Here is a 23,932-nt window from a genome sequence, read left to right as displayed (position 1 = left end):
TTTTTCCCTGTTAGCAAACATTTCTCACCACTTGATAGTGACTATTCCTGAAAAAATCTCTGACCTCTCCTTTCATATAAAGAGGAGATACAGTAGCAGGAAGTGTAAATACAGTCATGCCAACATGCAGAGCAGGGGTTTGGAAACCAGGCCCCATTACTTGGAAACAAGAGTATCTTAACATCAGCGATTAAATCAAACATTCAGGTTTTGATAAAAATAGATGAAAGGTTTCGGGGCGTAGCTTCAGATGCTCCTGTGAGTGCTTTTTCACTGCAAATGGCCCGTGTTGGAAATGTACCTCACACAAAAATAAACTCCTCATGAAATTAAGAAAAAAGTGTTTCGGCTGTTAAAGATAATGTGGCACAAAGCAGGGTTTGATTTGTCTGTCATCTTGGTGCCTGATCTGATGTCTTGACAACTAAATGACCTGAAATATTAAATACTCCATGTGCAATATTTTTCACTTCTTGAATGTATATATTATATTACAATGCACATAACTGTAGAAATGTCTTATGTTTACTCTTATTCTACTGTTTTATTCTACTGATGTGTATATTGTAGTTAAATTTTCACACTTACAGCCTCAGCACAGTGATGATTTATATTTTGTTTTAATATTTTAAGTTTTACATCTCAAGTGCTATAAACAGTAGCAAAATGAAAAATTCCATTTCAACACACTTTTATTTCATCCTCTTATTCTTACTTCCTATAATTCTCTATTCTTTACATCGAAGCAACTGTAACGAATCATAATTTCCCCTCAGGGGTCAATAAAGTATTTCTGATTCTGATGATTGCTGACTACGGCTGAGTATTGTTTAAAAAATTATGATACCAGAACTGCTACCAGTACCTTTGAAGTGATACCGATACAAATAGAGGACTTCATTGAATAGCTATAATGTGAATGGAGGGGCATGTATACCGTAAAACTTAATTTACGGCACCCTCTTGAGGGAAAGCTTCGCTCCAGGGCCAGTTGTGAGAGTCCACCTGGCCACACACACACACACACACGCACACAGTGGCAGGGCTAACTGTTAGCATCACATGGCTTTTTATCAACAGATTTAACGTCAGAGTCGAGCCGTTTTACTGTGAGCTTGTTGGAACTGTTTAACAGCATGGTGTTGGATGTTAGCTGCTGCTGCAACTGTGTAGCTTGTTCCTACGGGGCAGATGTTAAACTGACCAGTCGCTGGGAGGATAGCGGCTCTAGAGATGGCTGTAACAGAAAGTCTGCTGATCTGGAGTGGAGACGGGACAGTCTGGGATGAAACCACCAGCGCAAAAAGGATCGAATGCAGGTGTGGTTTGACTGAAGATACTACTTGTTTCCATGTTGTTTCGGTCGATACCTTAAAAGGTATCAAGTACCGATACTCAGCCCTATTGCTGACTTTTGTATGAACTGGGTCCTGCGATATATTTAGGTTGTAAATATATTTCTCTCCAACAGCTGCACATATTGACTGTGATCATCCGCAGTTTGTACAAAGTGTTTCTTACCTTGATAGATACTTATTAGAACCCATATTAGAAATGTCTTGAAAGACAGTGGTCGGCCCTGTTGAAAGAAAACAGCAGAACAACACATCATATTTACCTTTATGCCCCCATATATATGTTTGTATATGATATTTGGCTGCACTGTGACAGTCAGTGTGTTATCATTCATCAGATACCTTTAACAGATCTTTGTATAACTCAGGGTATAACATTGCGACCTCAGACTTGACATCTTTGTCCAACACCAGGGAGAAGACGGGGAACATGGTGTAGACAGTGGAGTAGCTGAAACAGTGTGAGAAATATGCTCCAGATAAAATGGCACACAGACAACAAGTTTCACACATTTCATTGTTAGTTTCAGCAGTGAAACGCATCGGTCCAGTCAAGACTTTCATATTTTCCCCTTCTCACATTTCAACAGTGCTTTAACACAGAGGAAATGCCAGGGAAACAAGGCAGCCAAATGCTCCCTTGATTAGTCATAGCCATACAGAGTTTGTATCTCACCCAATAGTCAGGAATCCTTGGTAGAGTGGGACTGAAGCAAAGTAGAAAACAGAGGAGAAGACCGCCTGAGGGAACAGAAGTAAAGAGAGAGTCATCGTTTATTCTTCTTTTCATATCAATACTCAGATGGCATTACAGATGATAACAGAAGAAATCAGGGGCATCACTTTCTAAATGCTACCAACTGGCACGGCAGCACACGACTCCCAGGGTAACCACACTCTGATGATGAGCACGAGTTAAATCCCACACATAAAGTGCATCACCTCAGTAATCCTCATTCTACCGCAGCGCTACTGCTGGAGAAAATCAAACCTCTCTGACTAATTGTAGCATGAGTCTTGAACATATGTATGATGCCAATATTGACCTGTCAACTAGTCAGCCTGCCATCCAGGCGGCCCCAAACCAGACGGGTCACAGCTGCGGCTGTGGTCACCGTTAATGTGAGACATGTGGAGGAGGGCCTCCCGAAAACCCCAAAGTCCACAATGCAGTGAGTCATGGGCTGTCCCTCCGAGGCGGGGGCTGAGGTTGGACTGGGACATGGGAATTGGACTAGGGACGGTGTCGAGTTTGTGTGTGCGTGGGGGCTGGCGCAGAAGGGCACCATGGGATGACTCCTCTGACTCATCGTGCACCCCACCCTTCCATGACCACCCCTGAAACTTCTCCCTGCCGCGCCCCGATCATTTCGTCCTCACATTTAGATTTAAAGGTGTTGTGGATAAACATAGCCCGCACCTCCCTGCCCAAACTTTAAGCTAGCTTACGATCTTTTTCAGACATTTTACAGCATGTTAAGGTTGCTTTGGCTCAACTGACCGGCCACAATTCTCATATTTAGACACAAATACGTACTTACATACCAGGGATGGGCATGAGTTCCTCAAGTACTCGATTTGGATATTTGTTTTGTTATAGAGTAATCACTGCCTGACCTCCTACATGTGAACGTGAGTTTTGTATTGCATTTACTATTTTAAATGAAATGGGTAAAATCTTATTTCAATGTACAGCTGTGTGCAGTTATTGCTTCGCTCATGAAACTACCGCTACGGCAGTGAGAGTTCCGTGCCGAGAACAGTTGGTGAGTCTCTGCCCGCACACACACAGCAACAGGGCTAACTGTTAGCATTACACAGCTAACGTTACCTAACAGTTATGTACGGGTTTAACGACAAAATCAAGCCGTTTTGATGTTAGTCTGAGGTTGTTGAGATTGTTAAACAGCTCGGTGTTGGATGTTAGCCGCTGCTGCTGTGTTAGCTTATGTTAACCGGGCAGACGTTAAACTGAACAGGAGGGGAGCGACCCTGGAGACAGTCTGTCAGCGCTGTATCTAACCTGTGTAACAGCAGCAACAGAAAGTTTGCTGATTTTCTCATGCTAGCTTAGAATTTATGGTTAAATAGGCTAATTAAAGCCTGGTTGTTCTACGAATACATTTCAAACTGCACTTGTTTTCCGTTGTTGGCCAATTTACATTCCTACTCTTGCATTAGATTTTTTTCAGAGTACTCAAGTATTCCAAAATAATTTACTCAAGCACACAAAGATGAAATGTACTTAAAATGCTTATCCCTGGTACACACAAAGAGCAAAACACTAAATCACATGCTCAGTCTTTACAGCCACCATATGAGCATATTTCACTGATTATTACTAAATGTACTGTTCATAAATCAATGCAACAGGGTTTGCAAGCATTTCACCTTATTTTAACATTATTATCCGGAGCAGCACTGCTAGCAGTGTTGCTAATTACTGGCATGTGAAATGTATGGCAATAGTGGGAGGGAAAAAAGGAAAAAAAGAATTGCAATTTCTTTCCTTTCGGTTACTATCAAAGTAATTTGAGGCTTAATGTTATATACAGTAATACTGTATTTGAAATTATTAAATATACAATAACTCAAGGTTGATATAGAACAGAAAAAGTTAACTGATGCAGTGAAGTATAAATTGTCTCATATGAAAGTCAGATTTATTGTAAAGTCAGACTCTGGACTTTCTTATCTTCATTTGCAAAAACATGTATCTCCTTTTTCTTTGTTTTCAAAATCATCATTTTTGTGTGTGTGAAAGCCAGGGATTATCAGTCAAACTGGTAGGTGTTGTTTTGATAAGATATCTCAGAGTTTTTACATTTTCATGAATGAATGTTTTTTTTATTTTTATTGTGCAATTGAAGGGATATACATCAAACTGGTGGTTTATTTATTGTAAAAATGGCTTTTATCTGTACAAATAAAGTCAGAAATATGGCTTGTTCAATTAGTAAAATAAAAGTTTAAAAACTAACCTCCAAAACTGAACTTTTTTTTCTTCTCGTTGCTATTTGTATTATCTTGCAGAAATTACCATTGCTAACTGTGTGACAGCAGCATCTGATTGTTTAATGAGCGTTTTATTTTAAAATACATGGACAGACCCTTAAACTGTTGTTTTTGTCCAGATGAAATTATATGTCATGAATTATCTAATTTAATACAGATATTTTCATATTATATGTGATATAGAAACTTCTGAGGTCAATTTTGCAAATTGACTCTGTTGCAAAAACTGAGCCAAAGCAATTGGAAAATACATAATTTGAATGCGATGACATGACTAATAAACACAAACCCAAATAGCACCATGTTTTAGTTGTACTCTACCTGCATGGCGCTTATGCACAGGCTCCTGTGGATGACGAACTGGCTGAGAGCTGCAGATCTTTTGTAGCTGTTCCGACCGTGGACCATGAGGAGTCGGCCTAAATGTTGGAACTGAGTCACAGAGAAGTCGGCAGCCAGCGAGGCCTGCTTTCCTTCCTGTCAAACACACGGCACAGAGGGCAATGAGGACAAGCTGCAAGAAGCCTGAGATGACCTGTGAAGCAGGCTCTTGGGTGTTTATTGTGAAGTGACGCTGCAGTGACAGATATACAGATTGCTTTTAATTTTTTTGGAAGCACAAAAATCAGACGTGTGGTGTTGCATGCAAACATGACTAGTACAAGTAAGGAATCCCTCAGGCACCAGATCTGGAGATTTCATGCAGAATAAAGCACAGAGTTAGAGAAACTTTGAGTATGTCATACCATGATAACCAGCATAGCTGCAACAAATGCTTCTTTTCATTATCACTTCTTCTGCTGATCATTTTCTTAATCAGACGATAAATCGTTTGGTCTGTAAACTGTCAGAAAATTGTGAAAAATGCCCAAGTTGACATATTCAGATTGCTTGTTGTGCAACCAACAGTCCAAAACCTAAAGTTTACTACCAAATAAGACAAAGGACAATCAGAAAATACTTACATAAATGAACCACAGAACTTTTTGGGGCATCTTTGCTTTCAAATATTGATAACTCTGCTGCAAAAATATTGGGCGAAAAGCCAAAAATATAACCTTCAAATTGTGGTTTTACTTGAAGCGATGTGTTGGGCTGTTTCTCTGCCAAGAGCGAAGATTTCCTGGAGTCTTAATGTCACCGTGAGGTTGGAAGTCAACCAGCAGAGACCTCTCTAAGGTGCTGCTCCGAGCCAAGAAATAGCACGAAAGCCGCTGGTAAAAATCACATTTTGTACAGACTACACAAACAAGATATAATGTGTTTAACACTGAGCTTCCGTGGGACTGGTTAGCAGATCTTGCCACCCTTGGACAGAGCCAGGCTAGCTGTTTCCAGTCTTTAAGCTAAGCTAAGCTAACTGGCTGCTGGCTCCAGTTTCATCGCCATGCTATTGATCTTCTTAAGCAAATTTCCCAGTAGTATCATTGCTGACATATGTTTGAGGTCCATGTCTGAGCAAACCCATGAGGAGTACAAGAGACGGGCTGATGAGAGACTCTTACTTTTACTCAAGCACAAAAGCATCCTGTCATCTTTGTTTCCTCTGCTCAGACAATGGATCCTCATAAAGAGGAATCATCTGTGTGCATGTCTCTCTACATGTCTCTGAACGTGAGAGAGATCTTGGCAGGAAACACAAAGTAAAAATCTGTGAGAGCGGCACGTCAGTGTGAGGCGATGAGACGGAGAGAGTCTTACTTTTCCCTCCACTCCCACGCCACAGTCGGCTTCCTGGATCATGCTGACATCGTTTCCTCCGTCCCCTAAGAGAAAACAAAAGCCATGGAGGTGTCAGAATTCACATCAGTGACTCACCAATACAAACTTTTAGTTGAGTGTATTGTGTGTGCACACTCCCTTAATTTGGCCTGATTAGAAGATGAGAACAGACAGGAAAATGAAACATTTGGAATTTGCCAGATAAAGGGTGTGATAAAGGGGCTGGGAACAGTAATGTGACTGAAAAACACAATATTATTAAAAATATTTTTCCAGTGACACAATACAATCACGTTTAAACTGATTAAGTGACATTCAATTCAGTGGGTGGGTGAGCTGTGTTCCACTGTTATGCTTGACAAAACCCTTCACGTGTGAACAAGAAGCTCAATAACTGATTTAGTTTTAAGTTACAAGAAATCACTGACATCAACCACAGATTTATGAAACCAAATTACATGATACGATTCTTTCTAAATGCAGCAACAGTAAATATTAATGCACAACAGTGAGTCATGGTTGGGTATTTTGAAGAGGAAGAACAAGGAGGAAAAGGGAGGAGATGAAAAAAGAAAGAGGAGGAAGACAAATATGAGACCGAGGAGTGACCACCAGCAGAACTGCCCTGACTAATTTCAAATTCCTTCACTGAAAAAGTGTTAAAATTCATGTGTCTCTTATCCACACAGCACAGTACCTGAATAGGCATTAGCATGTTTATTCAGCATCACCCAGGTCTCAAACTCACAACCTCACACACCACGTGTAGGTCATGATCTTGTGGAGCTACATGCCCAGTGACAAACAATAGACTGGCCACTAGAGGTGTGGCATAGTATCACAATCTTCTTGTGTGGCAATATTATATCGTCACACAGTGCCAAGTATCAATTTTTTTTCTTATATAAATTATTAATATGACACACTGAAAACTTTATCTTATTAGATAAAACAGATTTTGACAAATATTCCTTTGGGGATATAATTTGCAATTGAAAAAAGTTAATATATCGCAACATATTTTAAATCGCAATAATATTGTATGTATTGTGATAATATCGTATTGTGCTGATTCCCACCCCTACTGACTACACACAATAACTTAAACAGTCACCAAAGTTGCACGTAAAGGCAGATTTCAAGCTAAAATATTCAGTTAACAAGACAAAAGTCTGTATTGTATTGTCTGTAATTTAAATTCAAACTGATGCTCTGATGCTTAAAGATGCTCTTACTCCATTGACTACAATAGTTTACATGAGGACAGATTCAAAATATGGTAAAAAAATTCACTTTTTGAGATACAATGCTGAAATTTAAAACACTACTTTTACCATCACATGATTCTTTCCCTCTTGTCAGTAACACTGAATATTTATTTAGAGAGAATATGCAGTACATGTTTACATTAAAACAATTTGATGCAATGTGGACTTAATTTTTGAGTCTGAAGATCCTATGTAGCAAGAAAAAAAAACAAACAAAAAAAAAACGGAGTGATGGACTTCATGCTCAATTGTGCTACACTTTGGAGAACGCTGTAAAGTTACCGCACGTTCGACTAATTTGTTATGAATTTTCAAGGTTTATCATTTTGACATTTGCTGTAGAACAACCATCAGGACTATTTAATCAATCTTGTTTTTTTTAGTGGATCAAATTCAGGGCTCAAAAATTTGGGGCCATTATGTCCCAGGATCACACAAAGACGCACGTGTCTCCTTCTGAACACGATATTTTAATATAATTTATGTCTAAACTTTAGTTTTCTAGGATGGTCTTTCACATTTAAGCATCAGATCTGCTTTTGACCTTAAACATTTTTTTCTACTAAATCCATGATGGTATACTTTTAATATATGATGCAGGAAGTATTAAGATCAGTTAAAACTATTAGACATTACTATTGCAATTTCCCCTGGGTTGGACCTTTTTTGAGACAGATTGACTTGACTAATCAACTAGTCTCTATCAATGCTCATACTGGGAGTACTGGTGAGATGAGTAGAAGTGAGTGACAGAGGTTTGTGGCTGAAACAGATAAATAGGTTTTGAGGAAGATGTGCAAAAGTCTGTTGTTAAATGTCAAAAAACTCTGTTAGAGCCGTTTGTAGCAAGTTCTAGTTTCCTATTATTTTTTGAGTCACTTTGTCACCTGAGTCATTTGTCCTATTATTTTTGCGCCACCTCACCTGGCATCTTGGGAACCTTTAGTTAAAGGCAGGTGTGCTGAAGTGAGTGTGGAGCATAGAAGACGCCACAGGGCTACAGTCTTTATCTGCTGCGTATTTGGTTCATCTCAGTTTTTATTGTGTGATGAAGTCGTTTAATACCCCACTAATTTGAACTTTGTCTTTGCGAGGGCCTGTTTATTTGGGAAATGTTTGTGTGGGGATTTTTGTTTTCATTTTTTTTTTTTTAACATGACAGTCAAGACAGTTTATATCCTGCAACTCTCCATACATCCTGCAAGTCAATCAACTCTTAAACCAAGCGAAGCACCTGGATCATCAGTGAGTAAAATTAAACCAAACCATATCATCCATTATGGCGTCTGTGGGCGGCTATTTTTGAACTTGTCTGGAAGCTGATATTAAAGACAACAAAGCTCAAGCTGAAAGCTGCACAGATGGAATCCCCCCATGGAAAAGCTGTTGGACAGTTTTCTATTCTCGACTCACCTACAGCACAGGTGAGTTTTCCTGTGCGGTCTTGCAGCAGCCGAACTATCTGAGCCTTCTGGGTAGGGGTACACCGGCAGCAAACCACAGCGGGACACTGGCATGCCAGTTCCATGAACTCGTACTCGTAGTATTTCAGACAAACCTGCAAGAAAAACCACCAGAAAGGACAGGTGAGCAACTCAGGCCACCGCATATAACTGATCTCAGCTGTGGATCTTTAACACCTCCACTTAACTTACAGTTTAACTCCTACTGCTTTTTAGAAAGTGAATCTAACCACAGATACCACTTCCAGAGATGCTTCCGTGGCAGCGGTATTATCATGAATCACACTGAAAACATGTCAGAGTTTCATAAGGAGAGATAAGTTGGTGGGAGGAGGGTTAGACACACAGACAGTTTACCTCAAGCGAGTCCCCCGATATCACCAGAGCGCAGTCGTGTTTTCTCCTGAAAGCGTTGAGCTCCAGGTGGGCTTCCCCTCGTGTCGTCACCTATGGCAGAGGCAACCGCATTTATGAAGCAGGCACCGAACACACTCGCAAGATGAAATTATCAAGGATGACAATCTGTCAGCATTTGCATCCTGATTGTTATCAGACAAGTAGCTTTTAAAATTCACAGCTTGTTTCCCTGCAGCTGCAACGGCAGCAAACGTTAGAGCGACCAAATACCTGCAAACATCCAGCTATCTAAATAAGGAACTGATAAGACTGGATGGTATGACTGAAATAAAATTCACAGAAATAAGAAATTATTTATTAACTGGGGACGCCGATCAGACTTTTTCTCTCCCAACAGCTCAATGGAATTCACTGGGAATATTCTTATATCACGTCAGGTTGTAACTTTAACTGTAGGACATATTATCTTAACTATAAATAGAGATCACCATTCATTTATGTATTTATTTTTATTACTATTCATTACTTATTTTTATATATGAGCCCAGTCCTTGAGTGCGCCTGCATGTCGTTACAGATAGGAAATGCAGGCTAATCGCATATAAAACTATTAAATTCAGGGGTGTCAAACATGCGATCAGCGGTCCAGAACCGAACCGCCAAAGGGTCCAATCTGGCCCACTGGATGACTTTGCACACCTGATATTGATCCCCTTGTGAAGGCTAAGAGGTGCCAGGTTTCAGGGGCAAGTTAAACAGTAAGGAGTCTACTTTATGTAAAATGCTGCTTTCCATCTTTTCCACCCTGACCGGAATACAGCTCTCTGAAATAACAATGGATACTTACTGAGGTCATATATAAACAAATATTATTCATTGCACAAAATATTGTAAATCAGCAGCTTCAGCACAAAATAATCTGTATCAGACTTCTATCTTTAAACATTATTATTTGAACCCTATTGCTAAGGCATGGCCAAACCTTTTGATTTGTTAATGGTTTATAAGGCAGGGGATGACTTAACCTGCTTCCTCAGTAGCTTCCACTTAGTTTGGTGTGGTGATGTAAGCATTACTACACAGTGGAGTGGAAATGTATGGATGAATGCTCATGTAATGACAGTGAGTCGTAGACTGACTGAGTGTGGAAAAACTAAGACATACTGTTAAACTGCCCTTATATTTCTTAAGACATCTCAGGCTGTTCATCATCTGCTTTGCCAATGACTGAATATTTCATAATATACTTTACAATAAAAGAAAAGGAAACATTTGGAAATGTTGCTATTTATAGGTTATTATGCAGTGGTTTTACTGGTCCAGCCCATTCTTCATTAAATTGGGCTGTTTGTGCTCCATGAACTAAAATGAGTTTGACATCCCTGATTTAATTAATGTTCATTACAATAAACTGTGGTACTACGTTTGTGCAGCACATTAAAAAAAAGTCTCATGTAAAACAAACACACATCCTGCTAGTTTTTCATTACAATTTGCCTGGAAACATCACTTCAAATAAATTAATTTTGTAAAACGATATAACATAATCCTATTACCAGGACGTGAACCCACATAAAGTCAACTAGACTTTTCACTTTGCACTAAATATGCTCACTTTAATCCACTATTATTATTATTTATTGCTGTTTCTTGTATTTTTTGTACTTTTTTTTGCATGCCTAGTTTTTTAAGTTTTTAAATTTTTTAATCTTTAACCTGCAAAAGGACTCCCGCACACTGTCTAACAGGCAAAACGGTTTTGCCCAATGAAGGTCTAGTACCGAAACGTCGCAAATAAATTTTATATTGCAAGTTAGACAGTGTGCAGGAGTCTTTTTGCAATTTTTTGGTCTCCTCTCTCCAACGCACCTGTCTTGTTTTAATAGATGTGCGAAGTGATTTCCTTTGTTCGAAATCTTTAATCTGACTCTTTCCCCTTGACTGCTGTAACACTGGAATTTCTCAATTGTGGGATCAATAAAGGTATATCTTATCTTAGACTGAATCCTTTTCAAGACTTTTTTATGCCACTCTGAATGAAATTTAAGACCCCAGGTTTACAGATACGGACAATCAATTTGTCTAAATGTTTATTGTAAAAATAAAACATGGCTTTTTTGTATTTTGGCGAACTAAACTAAGAAATATCTGGCATTTGTCTTTTTGGGCAATTTTGTGTTTCTCACTCCGCATGTGGGATTCTACTGCTTTGATTTAAAAAAACTTCTTGCATAAAGTCTTAAGCCCAGTTCAGACCAAAGATTCCCAACAGGCATCTACTTGTAATGCACCATTCTGCAACGTTCTAAAAACCTGCCAGTTCACACCAATGCAACCAGATGAGATGGTGTATCATCTCTATGCAACAACTCTCTGTACTTCTGATCTGAAGTAGCAGCTATCTACCGTCAAACACCGGCATTTCGTAAGGACGGAAACAAAGGGCTCAGTGGGGACGAAGCATCTGCTGCAGCAAGCAAACACACTGTCTGCCAGCGGACTTCACTACAAGCCTACTGGCTGTAGAAACAGGCGACTTGACACCATCAGCCGGGTAGAGTCGAGCTCAGACTGGCCAGTTCACACCGTTGCAACTTTTCTGTCCAACATTCTAAAACAGTTTCGTCTCGTCACAAATCTTTGGTCTGAGCTGTGCTAAATATGCATTGCCTTGCACCAGTTTCAGCCATGGTGCAAAATCTTGGTTAAAAAGCCGATTTTCATTTTATTTGCTCCTCCTCGTGTCGTGGGTACTGAGTGAGAACTAGCTAGCAGACAGCAGATTCTCTGCTTTGAGCATCTGGGCCAGGAACAAACTGTGAGTGTTGTTGGTTTCACTTTCCTGATCTGTGTGACGTTAATGAGAGAGGCATTTGGTAAATTATTGTTTTTTTTAAAAAGATGTTACCAATTTTTAGAATTAGATAGAATAGAATAGAATAAAGTAAGTAAAGTAACACTTTAACTCTCCATTTATCATTTAAAAGAACTTTTTAAAATGGTTTGTAGCACACTATACTACAGTTGTAAGCACATATTAACGTTTTTCAATTTATCTGTAAACAACTGTATCTCCTCCTGTGTGTGAAGGCTGGTGTATAAACAAATAATGAATGACAATGTAATAATATCCAGTTGTAATAATATAAATCCGTCTTCATAGGAGAAGTTATACTTGTTGAAAGACATTAATAAACACTTAGATCTGTGTACAACTGGATTACAGTGGGTTAGAAGCCATTTTTTAAATGTTTATGTAGTGCTTACAAACGCTCACTAAAGATGGGTGAAGTAATAAAATCTCAATGGGAATGGGAAACTGGGGAAATATTCTGTATTATTAAATCAACTGAGGTTCCTAACAATTGTGTCAGGTTCAAATATAGACTTAAAAATTCTCCAAACATGCAGCACTGACAGGGCATGGTGTTAATCTGTCAGCAAGAGTTAAGCTCTGGTATGAATATCCTTCAGCCGCTGACTATTCATACGTCAATCCAGATCAGGCCATTGGTGGCCACCAGGAAACTAATCCAGATGTATGTGTTGCAGGCCCAGTCAGCACTCCCCCGTCCGCTGGGACTGAGGTTTTCAAGCCGTGCCAGCCATTGTTATTCTCTTCCAGTAACCGCAGTTGTACGCAAGTTCTAACCTTCCTATATGGCAGGCGCTCCTTCTGCTCTGGCACGGCTCCAGAGGGGAAAGGCAGAAGGGGACTATCAAAGCGGCGAAAGAGCCCGAAACCTGCAAAACAAATTAGGAAGTGAGCCCTCTGCATGTTCCCTCTGGGAGTGGTTCAGCTGGTTTCTCCTCTCTGTTTGAGCGAAGGCCTGTTTGTTCTCATTGACAGCGGCTTGGATGCTTTCGCTGGTGGGAGGTGATTTATTCAGCTGTGGATGCTGGCTCGGGCTGCATGCGTAGTTGTGTGGGGCTCTGCGACCACTAGCTAATGGGCCTTGGTCGCACGGAGCATGGTTGCCCGTGGGTCGACAGAGTCAGGAAACTGTCAGTGCTGCACTGAACTGGGATGAACCCTGTGGTACTAAAATCAACTATTGCCCACTTCATGTGATTATGAGAGGAAGAGGGGTCGGTGTCCTGCACTTACAGGTCTGAAGATATGGATGTCCTGGTTGCGGGTGATCAGATGGGCGTTCTTCGCAGTGCATGTGGCCGTTTCAAGCTTGTCTCCTGTCAGCATCCAAACCTACAAAGAAACCAGAGAATATCATGTAGCAACAACAATGTTTGGATTTGTAAAATGCACAGATGTTGGAAGAGAAAACTACATGACACAAAATGTTTCCATAATCTCTGATAATCTCTGCACTGTTCACACTACACAACTTTTTATCTTGCAATTGGAAGTGGTGGTTTGGTACATGACTGACTGGTGACGAGGTTACACATCATATGAGCTTTCACCAGGGAGAATCCCCGTTGAGACAAGCATGTCTGGTCTCCAAACAACATTTTGTGACGAAAACAAATGCAAGAAGTAACACGGGAGTAACGTAATACCGCGATTTTGTGTTGTTGTTGGCACACATGTTCATAAAAAAGACAGTTTCCACACATCTTTCCTATTATACAGCCTCTTTCCTCTAGGTACAACTACTTGAGTCTGTGGCATAACTTGTACTCTCATTGACAGTAGCATGCCAACACATCCAGATATTTAACGTGCTAGATATCTGGGATTCCTCCTAATGCATCGGCGAGCCTCTTGGCTCTATTCACACATTCCACTTTAGCAGCGATTTGCCAAGAATGAGCCAACACTGATTTGCCTCCTATGTTGGGCTTTTGTCGTGGAGCTTCCAAAACTGTCCAGGAGTGGAACATCCTAAAGTCCTACAGGGCTTTAAGTCATGTAGTGTAACCTAGGCATTAACAATAGCTGAATCCCAGGGATGAACTAACTCTAACCACTGACTTCAAGTAATGTGTAACTGCTCTGTTTGTGAGCTACAGTTTGTAAACTTGCAATCAAATATGATTTACTTTATTGTAAACAGAGGACAAACACCATTCATCACATAGACAGGTATCATTGTATTCAAATTCTGACTGATTGTTAATGGAGTTGTATTGGATGTCAATTATAGAAACTTATAGCCGTGGGTTAAATGCTTATTCTTAACAGTAGTGGTTTGGGGTTTATTTTCTCAGGTTTTGGGGTTTATTATCACAGAGATTTTTGCCTCCATTCAGATTCAATGGAGATAAACAGAATTTAATTTCAGCTCATCACAGCATTGGAAAAAAATAAATATACTTTCTACAGAGAAAATACTCCCTATGAAAACTGTTGGCAGCTTTATCAGGAGTTATGTTGATACTTTTTCTGTGAGCTATTGCATTTTTTAAAATACATTTTTTAAATGCTGTGAGAAGCTGAAATTAAATTACATTCACCTCCACTGTGCTGAGGGTGGAGACAAAAATCTTGGACAAATATCTCAAAACCAGAGCAAATGTGTCAAAGGGATAAAAAGTGTGGAAAAATGTGTGAATTGTGGACACTGGATATGAATCAGATCAAGGTACACGATAACCATTATTTAACCTCACCATAAGTAAAATGCTACTTTTTTTGCATTTATGGAAAATCTTGTTATGTTATGTAATGTCATGGTGTATGCTTGCTTCTTGAAAAATTTAAAATAAAATACAAAAATGTAAAAAGAAAACAAACAAAAAAAAAACTACCTGAGTACTACCTTTTATTTTGCTTGTTTGTTTGTTGGTTTTTATTTCATTTCTCTTTCTTTAAATATGTGAGGTATTGTAGATGTTTACTTTGTTGTTGAAATGTGTGAAATATGTGAAAAAACTACTAAAAATATTGCTTGAAAAAAACCTATATTCTCTGCCTGACATCACTGGAGGGAAGAAACAAAATGTGTGTTTGTTTTTTTAATATTGTGCTTAACACTGAGCTACTGGGTGCCCCATGCACAAAAGCAGTGTCCTTGCCGCAGCGGATGCAGGCTCAACTCCAGTCCATGGCCCTTTGCAGCATGTCCTCCCTTCGCTCACCCCCTTCATGATTCAAACAGCACTGTCATTAAAGGCAAAACGCCCCAAAAAATAATCTTAAAAAAAAATCACAATATGGTGAAGTGCAGTATCCAGAGATGCCCCAGCCCACAAATCATATCTCAGACGTTAGGGAACATGCTTGTTGGTTACAGACCCCGGCAAAAATCACATAATCCTCATCTTTTTATTTTTTTTTGAGTGAAAATAAAATGCAAAAACCCCATTCCCACTAAAATTGCAACTCATATCACAAACACAATATCTGTCAAAAATAATTGCCATATGATTTTTTTGGGGGGGCATATCTTGCAGCCCTAATTTTGGGTGAACTGACCCTTTATATTATAAAGAGTAAAGTAGACTATCAGCCCAACTTTTACCACAGTGACTAATCAGCTTTCTGGCTCCTTTGCACAGAACCAAATGTTCCATAAAATACTTCATATCAACCCTCTGATGTGTGCCAACTGAAACCACTTAAGACATCCTTATAATTCATCCAAGTTCACTGTAGTCTTGGTTTTTAAACTTAAAGGACGCACATGGATGAAGCTTGTTCATGTAGGTAGATATGAAAAACATATGTACTTGTCTCGTCTCTATGTTTTGGTTTTTGAGTTTGTTGCTACTGTGAGCTATGAAGCCATCTGCCCCCCAGACCTTGATGCCTGCGTTGCGGAGGATCTCCAGGGTGGGCCTCACGTCAGTCTGGAGCTGATCCTCCACCCCAGTAAGACACAACAGCTCCATCTCCATCTCCAGACTCTCAATCACTGTGGCCACCTTCAGAGAGCGGTCATGAACGCTGAGCTTGGCCTGGACATACCGTGCCTGGGGAGGAGAGGGATGGGAATATTTAGAGTGGGAGGGGATGAAATTAGAATAAATAAAGTAGAATCACTAAAAGACCAAAGCAGGAAATCAGCCAGGGGTGGAAGGAGAAAATATCAACATGACCACCAGCTGTGGAAGTCATGACAGAGAGTTTAAAAACTGCAACAGGGATGCTTCACACAGTGTGCACAGACATGAGCAGAATTTTTGCAACCTACGAAGAAATTAAACCGTACACAGCACGGACACACACCATTTAACACGCACAGAAATTTTCCCACAAGATATCAAAGTTTCTTCTAAATCTAAACTTTCATGTATTTCCTTGCAAGCTACTTCCATGTTTTACAAAGCTGGAAATACAGAACAGCAGACATGATCAATTGGTTAACGCCCATCTTCAGCGTTCCAGCTCCAGGGCAATTTGTGAGTGAGATAAAGCAAAAACAATCTGAGTGTGACTCATACAGGAACACAAACTCTGTGTGTGACTCAGTTGGTGACTCACTGCTGCCCACCAGCTCTGCTCACACAATTATACACTTCAGTAATGGGCCTGGGGCTGGAGAGTGCAGGGGAGACAGCCCTGCCCTGCTCAAACAATGAATGGGGTGTGTGCGTGGGAGGGTGGGGTGTATGGACTGAAGGGCTGGGAGGTCAGAGGTCAGTCTAATTACTCAGCAACACACTTTGACATTTAGAAATACTGAATATGGCTGCACAAAATATCACTCTGCATTTGTGTGTATTTGTAATATGAGCATAACAAATGTCCAACAAACTGTTGATGCTCCTGCGGTTTATCAGATATAAAGGCTTCATTAGAAAAACTGTTGGTACAAGATGAATCTTAGATCCACGCCCTCATCGACCTGGATCTGATGCATCAATTCAATGATCCAATATCATCTATGCAAAGTAAAAACATCAATCCGCATCATTTTTTTAAAAGTACGCCTCTATTTTAAAATTCCCATGGCACGTCTGTATCACTGTCGCACAGTGCCAGGCAGATGATGGTAAGCGGCCAAGACAAAGACGATGAGGACATTTATTCCCATCTCAGAGATAAATCAGCAGCGTGGAAATATTTGGGGTTTTGCAGAAAAGACACGGCTCATGCCTTTTGCAAACACTGCCACTGAGAGACACAATACTCAGGAGACATGTCAACCTGGCCTCACTCCGCTAGCTTTTTTGCTCTCACTAAGGCAACGTTAGCTGCTCTGTTTCAACAATGTTGGGCTGAGAAAACATGCATACAGGCTGAAATTCAACCACTGCAGTGACTTAAATCAACGCTGAGAAAAATAAAAGTATTAAAAAAAATGCATATAATTTCCTAGCTATGAGTAGAGGAAAAGTCCACTAGCTGCTAAGCTAATTCATACAGTTTAAAAGACCTTAAGCTAATAATGGTGACTAGCAAAAAACATATGTTTTGTTTATGAACCTTGGCAGTTACTATTGAGCCGAACTTTTGTGAAATGTCCTTGTTGTTAAGCAGATTACTTTTAAATGTTGTCAGCTATTGAATACAAATTACAAGGCAACACAATGTATTAGATTCCAAAAATGTAACCTAATCTTAAAACTCCTGAACTACAAAATCAAACCTTGCACCTTATACTAAAAATGGACGCAGCTGGAAAAGTTTCACAAACAAAGTGTTCTTATCTCTTTTAACATCTCCAAACATTTTCAATGCAAATAAAATGCATTTTGAATATCCAGCATTTATAGTTGCTCAAATCAAATTACCCTCATCAATTATCACCACAGATTGGAACACTCGTCTGAGAAACCTTGTATGTCAGATGCACTTTTCATGAGTTAATAGGTCAATTTTTACCACAGGGATCGGCAACCTTTACTATTAGAGCCGCAAAACATCTATGAATAAAGGTAACAGCCTGTTAAGTCTAAATTAGCCCATCTACATTATGAAAAGGTCTAAATGAGCATTCATTAATATGATTTACTACAAGGTGGCTACTCTGCAGTGGGCTATTTATAATTATTTAGAACTTTGACTTTACAGCATTGGTGGTGAAAGAAAATGAATCTGTCCTCACAGTATTAAATCCTCTATTTTCCACCAAAACGTTTCCTTTTTTCGGATTTGGAATCCATAGTTAGTCTTGCTAGGGAGACTCCAGGCAGCCACTGCTACTGAAGTTCGGCAAAATTTTGAGGAAAAGGCACCAGGTCGTAGACGTATGATGCACATTTTAGCTGATGAAACTAGAAGTAGAATCATTCTAGGCTTAAAGCAATGACAAATTAAAATCTGAATGTAACCGTTCACCCATTCATTTCCATATAATTTTGTGTCAGAGCCACAGGGAGCCACTGGAGAGGGTCTAAAGGGCCGCATGTGGCTCTGGGGCCGCAGGTTGCTCACCCCTGGTTTATCATGAAAAATGAGTAGGTTTCATAATTTTAAAACTGCCACAGTATAATGACATAATCAAAAACGTAGTCAAGTGATCCTTGATAATGTATCTATGATCTAATTACAGTTTTGTTCAAATGTTTATAACTTAATCCTGATTATGTAATCCTGATTACATGTAATCTGTTACTACCCAACCATGTTTCATGTGTGTTCATGGAGTCGACTAAAAGTAAATTTCACTGAACTTCACCAGTTAAAATTATTTACAATTATTTATGTGTTATTTTTTCTTTCTATGGCCGAAAGCAAAACAGAGACAGCAGCTTCTTCTGTAACGGATTGTTTTAAAAAGGCGTATGATATCATCTCATATTAACTGCAGTACCCCGAATCGAACTGAATCAAAATCATATTGTGGCAGGCTTTGTGATTATCAGCAAATATTTTACCATTGTCCAAAACAAAACAAAAAAACATATTATATTGTATCAAGTAGTGATTTACACCCTAAGTGTTAACCTCATGAGACGGTGCTTACCTCAAAATCTTGATACTGCTCCTCTGTCAGGGACTTCTTTGAGACCACAAGGACCCTCAGGCCTTCCCTCGCCATGTTCCCGCACTAGAAAACAGAGTGAGCAGCAACATCTGGATTCAGCAGGTTACAACGTCTGTGAGTTATTTACAACAGGAATAAAACCCCTGTTGTTATAATCTTCATCATGTCTTGTGAAGAAGAAAGAAGACCTACCTCCTCTTCCAGCCAGTCGTTATACTGGACGATGCCTGCCATCACCACGTCAGCACCCTTCATGTAGAACGTGATCTCTCCTGTAGACTCATCCTAAAAACCATTAACCCCAGTTCACTCAGCGGGAGACATAAATAGGGCAGAGAATCTGATACAGCTTACATTAAATAGCAGAGTTTGTTTTACTCTTAAGGGACTTCCAGGCCGGACCCATGTGAGCCAAGGTGCATATGCACTATTTCATGATTTTGTGTTGCCTAGAAATGCAAAACTTATTTTGGTATTCACACGGGGGTTTCAAAAAGCGTTTGAAAATATTATCATGAGGAAGTTTAAAAATCCCAGGCTTCCTGAGCTCTGGCCTGGCCAAGAGAAATAAAGTTAGTCATCAGACTGAGTCAGAGGTTAGAAGGTGAGGTGTTTCACAGATAATATGCTTTAATACGAATCTGTTTGTCTTTTGTTGTTCTTGTTGAAGTCGGTGTCAAGTCCAAATCGCCCTCCTAGCAACAAGCACTGATTTTCATTGTTAGTGAAAAAATATTTGAGCAACTAGAAAATCAGTTTAATCTCTTTGAGTAAGAAATCAAAATTAACAATAGCTCCTGCAATCTAACAGAAATAATATTAATCACTAGAGGGAAGCTTATCTTGGCACTCACTCGCACTATGATGCCCATCCTCTTGCTCTCATAGGTGAAGGGGAAAATCTGCAGGATGGTGAAGTTCAGGATTTGGCCAGTAGGGGTCCGCAGCTGAATGGAGGACTGGTCTCTTCCCACCAGCGTCAGACCGACACTCTCAGTCCACTGCACCAGCGACACCTATCAACACCACATTGTAAAGGCTTGTTTTAAAGGCAGCTCTCAAACCTCTCCACACTAAACCTCTACAGAATTTTAAAGTCTTATTATTTGTTTGTAAATCTCTACATGGAGTTGACCCTAAATATATAACTGACATTTTTGAGCTATATAACCCTGTGAGACCTCTTAGATCACTGATAGGTGAACTGCAGTGATGCCCAGAGGAAAATCTAAACAACTTTTAGTCATTATGCAGCACAGCAGTGAGACCAACTGTCTGATGGTTTTAGTAATGCCCCAATCATTGCAGGGTTTTAAATAAAGACTGAAAACCACATTGATCTGGAGTGTATTTAACTACATATTTATCTAACTCAAGGCCTTTATGATCATGTTAATAAATCTTTTTTTTTTTTTTTAAATCAAGTTTTTATTATTTGCACAACTGCATCAGCAGCAAACATGGGGCAACAGAAAATTAAAACAAAAAATTAAAACAAAAATATATAAATAATATATATATATAAAATATTCATATACACATAATTTTTTTTATATATTTATATATTCTTTTAATTTAAATTATACATATATAATTATATATATTTGTATATTTTTTATTTACATTAAACATATATATAAAATTACATCTAATATTTTATTTATATATAATCTTAAAAAAAGAGAAGAAACAAAAAAAAGAAATCAATAACATCCACATACACACACAAAAACACACAAAAAACGACAAAGACAAAAGAAAAAACAGTACAACCAACCCACTCTTTTCCACTCCACCCCTTATTTATTTTTGCTCATTATTTTACTCTTTTATATTTTTATTTTGCTCTCTTGAATTATTTTTTTTTTTTCAAATTTTGTTGTTTTAACTTTGAATTGTTCTTCTGTATTGTGTTGTTTTAACTTCTCTGTACAGCATCTTGAACCTACCTGTGTATGAAATGTGGTTTATAGATAACACTGCCTTGCCATAGAAGACGGTCATTAAAATATATAAATACATGTATTGTGAATATTGTAGGGTTACACCGACACCGTGTGCTGGGCCTATATCGATGTTTTGTTGTTGATGTTACTTATGTTGTTTTTGTTGGTATTTTTTCATCTCTTTTGTGCCAAGAAAACAAATAATTCTTTATTATTAAAACATAACTGAACTGTTTTAAAGTCATGAGCACAATTTCTATCAAACACATTTAAAACAATATCCTAATTTCACATGAAAAACATGTTAAAGTCTTTTTTACTTTAAATATATATCACAGTTCTGTCTTTAATATCTATTTTATATTGCTGCAACAAATTTCTCCTTTTAACAACTGCATCTGTTCCAGTTTCTTGCCAAAAACTAAATTTCCCAGGGTTAAATTTAAAGCATAATAACATTAAAATGTACCTTTACCCAATACTAATTTTTACTGAATAGACATTGAACGCAACTGCATTATTTGGAAGACAAGAGGGTCGTCAATAGTGAGTTTACTAAATCCTTTTGTCCCTACAGTGTCCTGGGAAAGATCCCTGTTCGTCCCAAACATGCTTTCTATTGTCCCTGGGATGACAGGACACCTTTAGTTTCGAGCCCTGCTTTTTAGGCTGCGCAAGATTTATGTGACACATCAGAAAAAAAATCAAGTCAACAAGGCGGATCAGCCAATACCGATGTTCAGCTGATAAATCACTGCAAGAAAATTGTGAGAACAGGGCAGGAAAAATGTTATGTTTTTACCAAATAATAAAGCATAATAATTATTATCATCATAAACTGACCATTGCTTGGACTTTTCATTGGTCTCATCACTATTATGTCATTATGATGTTCCATTACTTGAATCACAAATAAAAAAAAGTGAAGGCCACTTTGGACTGAGCAGCATGTCACCGAGCACAGTAACCATTTAGTCTTAATCAATAGCTCAAACATTTTCAGCACTCAAGACTATTGATTGATAAACTGGGGAAATGTCCCTTTCTGAATTGAAAATATAGTTTTTGCTCGATGCTCTCTGAAGGACGCAACAGGCGACATCCATTAATACAATGTTAACGTGAGTGAGTCTGCGTGGGTCGGACGAAAAGAGGGCAGATGACATTACCCAGTAACTTCCAGACCAGACGTCAGATCACATACCTAATACATCACTCATCTTCTGACAGGTCTAACGGCAGAGCGCCCAAATGGACACAGATGAGAGGAAAATGCCACGCTCCAACTCTAATTTTAAAACCACAGGTTCTGTGGTTGCTAAATCACTTATTTTGGAAAAACATGAGCACCCAGTCTGACAATGCCCGGCCAGGAGCTGTTTAACGTCACAAAAGCTCTGACTACCGTAATGTTTGTCATCCAGGTTGGGAAATATGAAGATTGTGCTTAGTCACAGTCTAGAAATATTCAGTGTGGAGGTATTTTTGGATCTGGTGTGCGCCACAACAGCACCACCTTGTAACAGCAACATCTGGACTGAACAGTTGCTGCTGGCTTGACTCAGAGCCCCCGCACAGCCAACAAGTTTTTCATGAGGTGAAAAGGAAAGTGATTCAGCTATTAGGTCTCCTTGGTGAATTACACATAATATAAGTCACCTTTTTGATGATTATTACTTATGTATGAGTTGATTCTAATATGAATAAACAAGCAAAAATAAAACCTGTTTTCGTTGGCACGTACACAATCTTTAAAAAGTGTGCAGTTAAATGTCAGTTTTACTGCTTTGGTAAAAACCATGCATTCAACAGTCACTGACACTGTGTCCATGGTGCTCACAGCCAAAACCAGATCTATATTAGGACTTCCTGAAAGCTGTAGAAAGGCAAACTGAATCTTACTCCAGATCGTATCAAACTGGTAAAACACACCTTTCAGGGCAAAGCAACTCAAAAGAAAACAGTTTAAAATTTTCATTCAGTGTGACCTGAAACAAAAAAACAGCTCAATTTCCTCGCCACAACATAAACCATAGTGCTTTAATCGCACCAGATGTACTGGGCTCTATTAAAATATGCTATCAAAGAGGAAATTCGAAAGGGGATAAGTGCAATGGGCTGGGGAGCACATTAAGGAAATCCGTATTTACACCGCAGGAAATGGATCGAAGTCAAATTCCGCAGCCCTCTTCCTGATGTTCAAAGAATTCGTACTGATCAAGGACATAAATGTGGGATGCCATTTGGCTTGTGGATGTTCCCCTTCAAGGAAGAAAGCGGCGAAGACACTCAAGGTAACGGCCTTTACTGACAAAAACGAAGAACCCTCCATCTTGAGATCGGAAGTCTGTTCTCCTGTCAGGCCTTCCCTGTTTGTCCTTGAGATGTTTAAGTAGATCAAGTGTACATTTCCCAACATGTCAGGTTGATGTATATCAACAAGTAGGCTTTTGCCGTGTGTATTTTTGCGTGTGTTTACATGTATGATCTGACGGATATACTGCAGCTGTTTGTATAATAAATGTGGGAAACTTGTCTTCATGTATGTTTCCACCACAGAAATAGAACGGTATTTATGAAATTTATTTCTGCGGTTTCCACACAGACGTGAAGAAAAAAAAAGCAGAGCAATAAATTGTTCAGTTGGAAATGTTTCTTATGAATAAATCCAGTGAGCTCACCCCACCTTGTTTTATCTATTTAATTCTATTTTCCTCTATATGTAAAGTTTTTTTATTCTACTTCCCTTCTTTTTTAAAATGTATATAATAATTCAAATTGTTTGAATTATTTCCTTTGTGATTTGTAAAGCACTTTGAGCTGCACTTCTTGTGTGAAAGGTTCTACCACACAGTACACAGTATATCAATAAAAAATTTTTTTACCCTTATTGTCACCTCCGCCAAGGAGCTTATGTTTCTAATAAATAAATCCAGTATGCTCACCACACATTTTATTTTCATCCATTTG

General features: G+C 38.9%; 1 protein-coding gene across 1 annotated transcript in view; it reads right to left on the bottom strand.

Annotated features, from left to right (window-relative positions):
• LOC126403482 (probable phospholipid-transporting ATPase IIA) overlaps nucleotides 1-23,932 on the bottom strand; it is a 56,193-nt gene that overhangs the window by 6,467 nt on the left and 25,794 nt on the right. Inside the window, exons 15-26 of the mRNA XM_050066174.1 lie at nucleotides 19,871-20,032; nucleotides 19,209-19,301; nucleotides 18,996-19,079; nucleotides 15,886-16,056; nucleotides 13,289-13,387; nucleotides 9,181-9,270; nucleotides 8,774-8,918; nucleotides 6,072-6,136; nucleotides 4,692-4,847; nucleotides 2,032-2,096; nucleotides 1,698-1,806; nucleotides 1,522-1,579 (exon numbers count right to left, since the gene is read on the bottom strand). Coding sequence (XP_049922131.1) covers nucleotides 1,522-1,579; nucleotides 1,698-1,806; nucleotides 2,032-2,096; nucleotides 4,692-4,847; nucleotides 6,072-6,136; nucleotides 8,774-8,918; nucleotides 9,181-9,270; nucleotides 13,289-13,387; nucleotides 15,886-16,056; nucleotides 18,996-19,079; nucleotides 19,209-19,301; nucleotides 19,871-20,032 — 1,297 coding nt within the window. The remainder of the gene's footprint in view (nucleotides 1-1,521; nucleotides 1,580-1,697; nucleotides 1,807-2,031; nucleotides 2,097-4,691; nucleotides 4,848-6,071; nucleotides 6,137-8,773; nucleotides 8,919-9,180; nucleotides 9,271-13,288; nucleotides 13,388-15,885; nucleotides 16,057-18,995; nucleotides 19,080-19,208; nucleotides 19,302-19,870; nucleotides 20,033-23,932) is intronic.

The sequence above is a fragment of the Epinephelus moara genome, chromosome 16 (assembly GCF_006386435.1).
Source record: "Epinephelus moara isolate mb chromosome 16, YSFRI_EMoa_1.0, whole genome shotgun sequence".
NCBI classification, from domain to species: domain Eukaryota; kingdom Metazoa; phylum Chordata; class Actinopteri; order Perciformes; family Serranidae; genus Epinephelus; species Epinephelus moara.
Note: the sequence above shows the minus strand (reverse complement) of the source record. Positions and strands in the feature narration are given on the sequence as shown.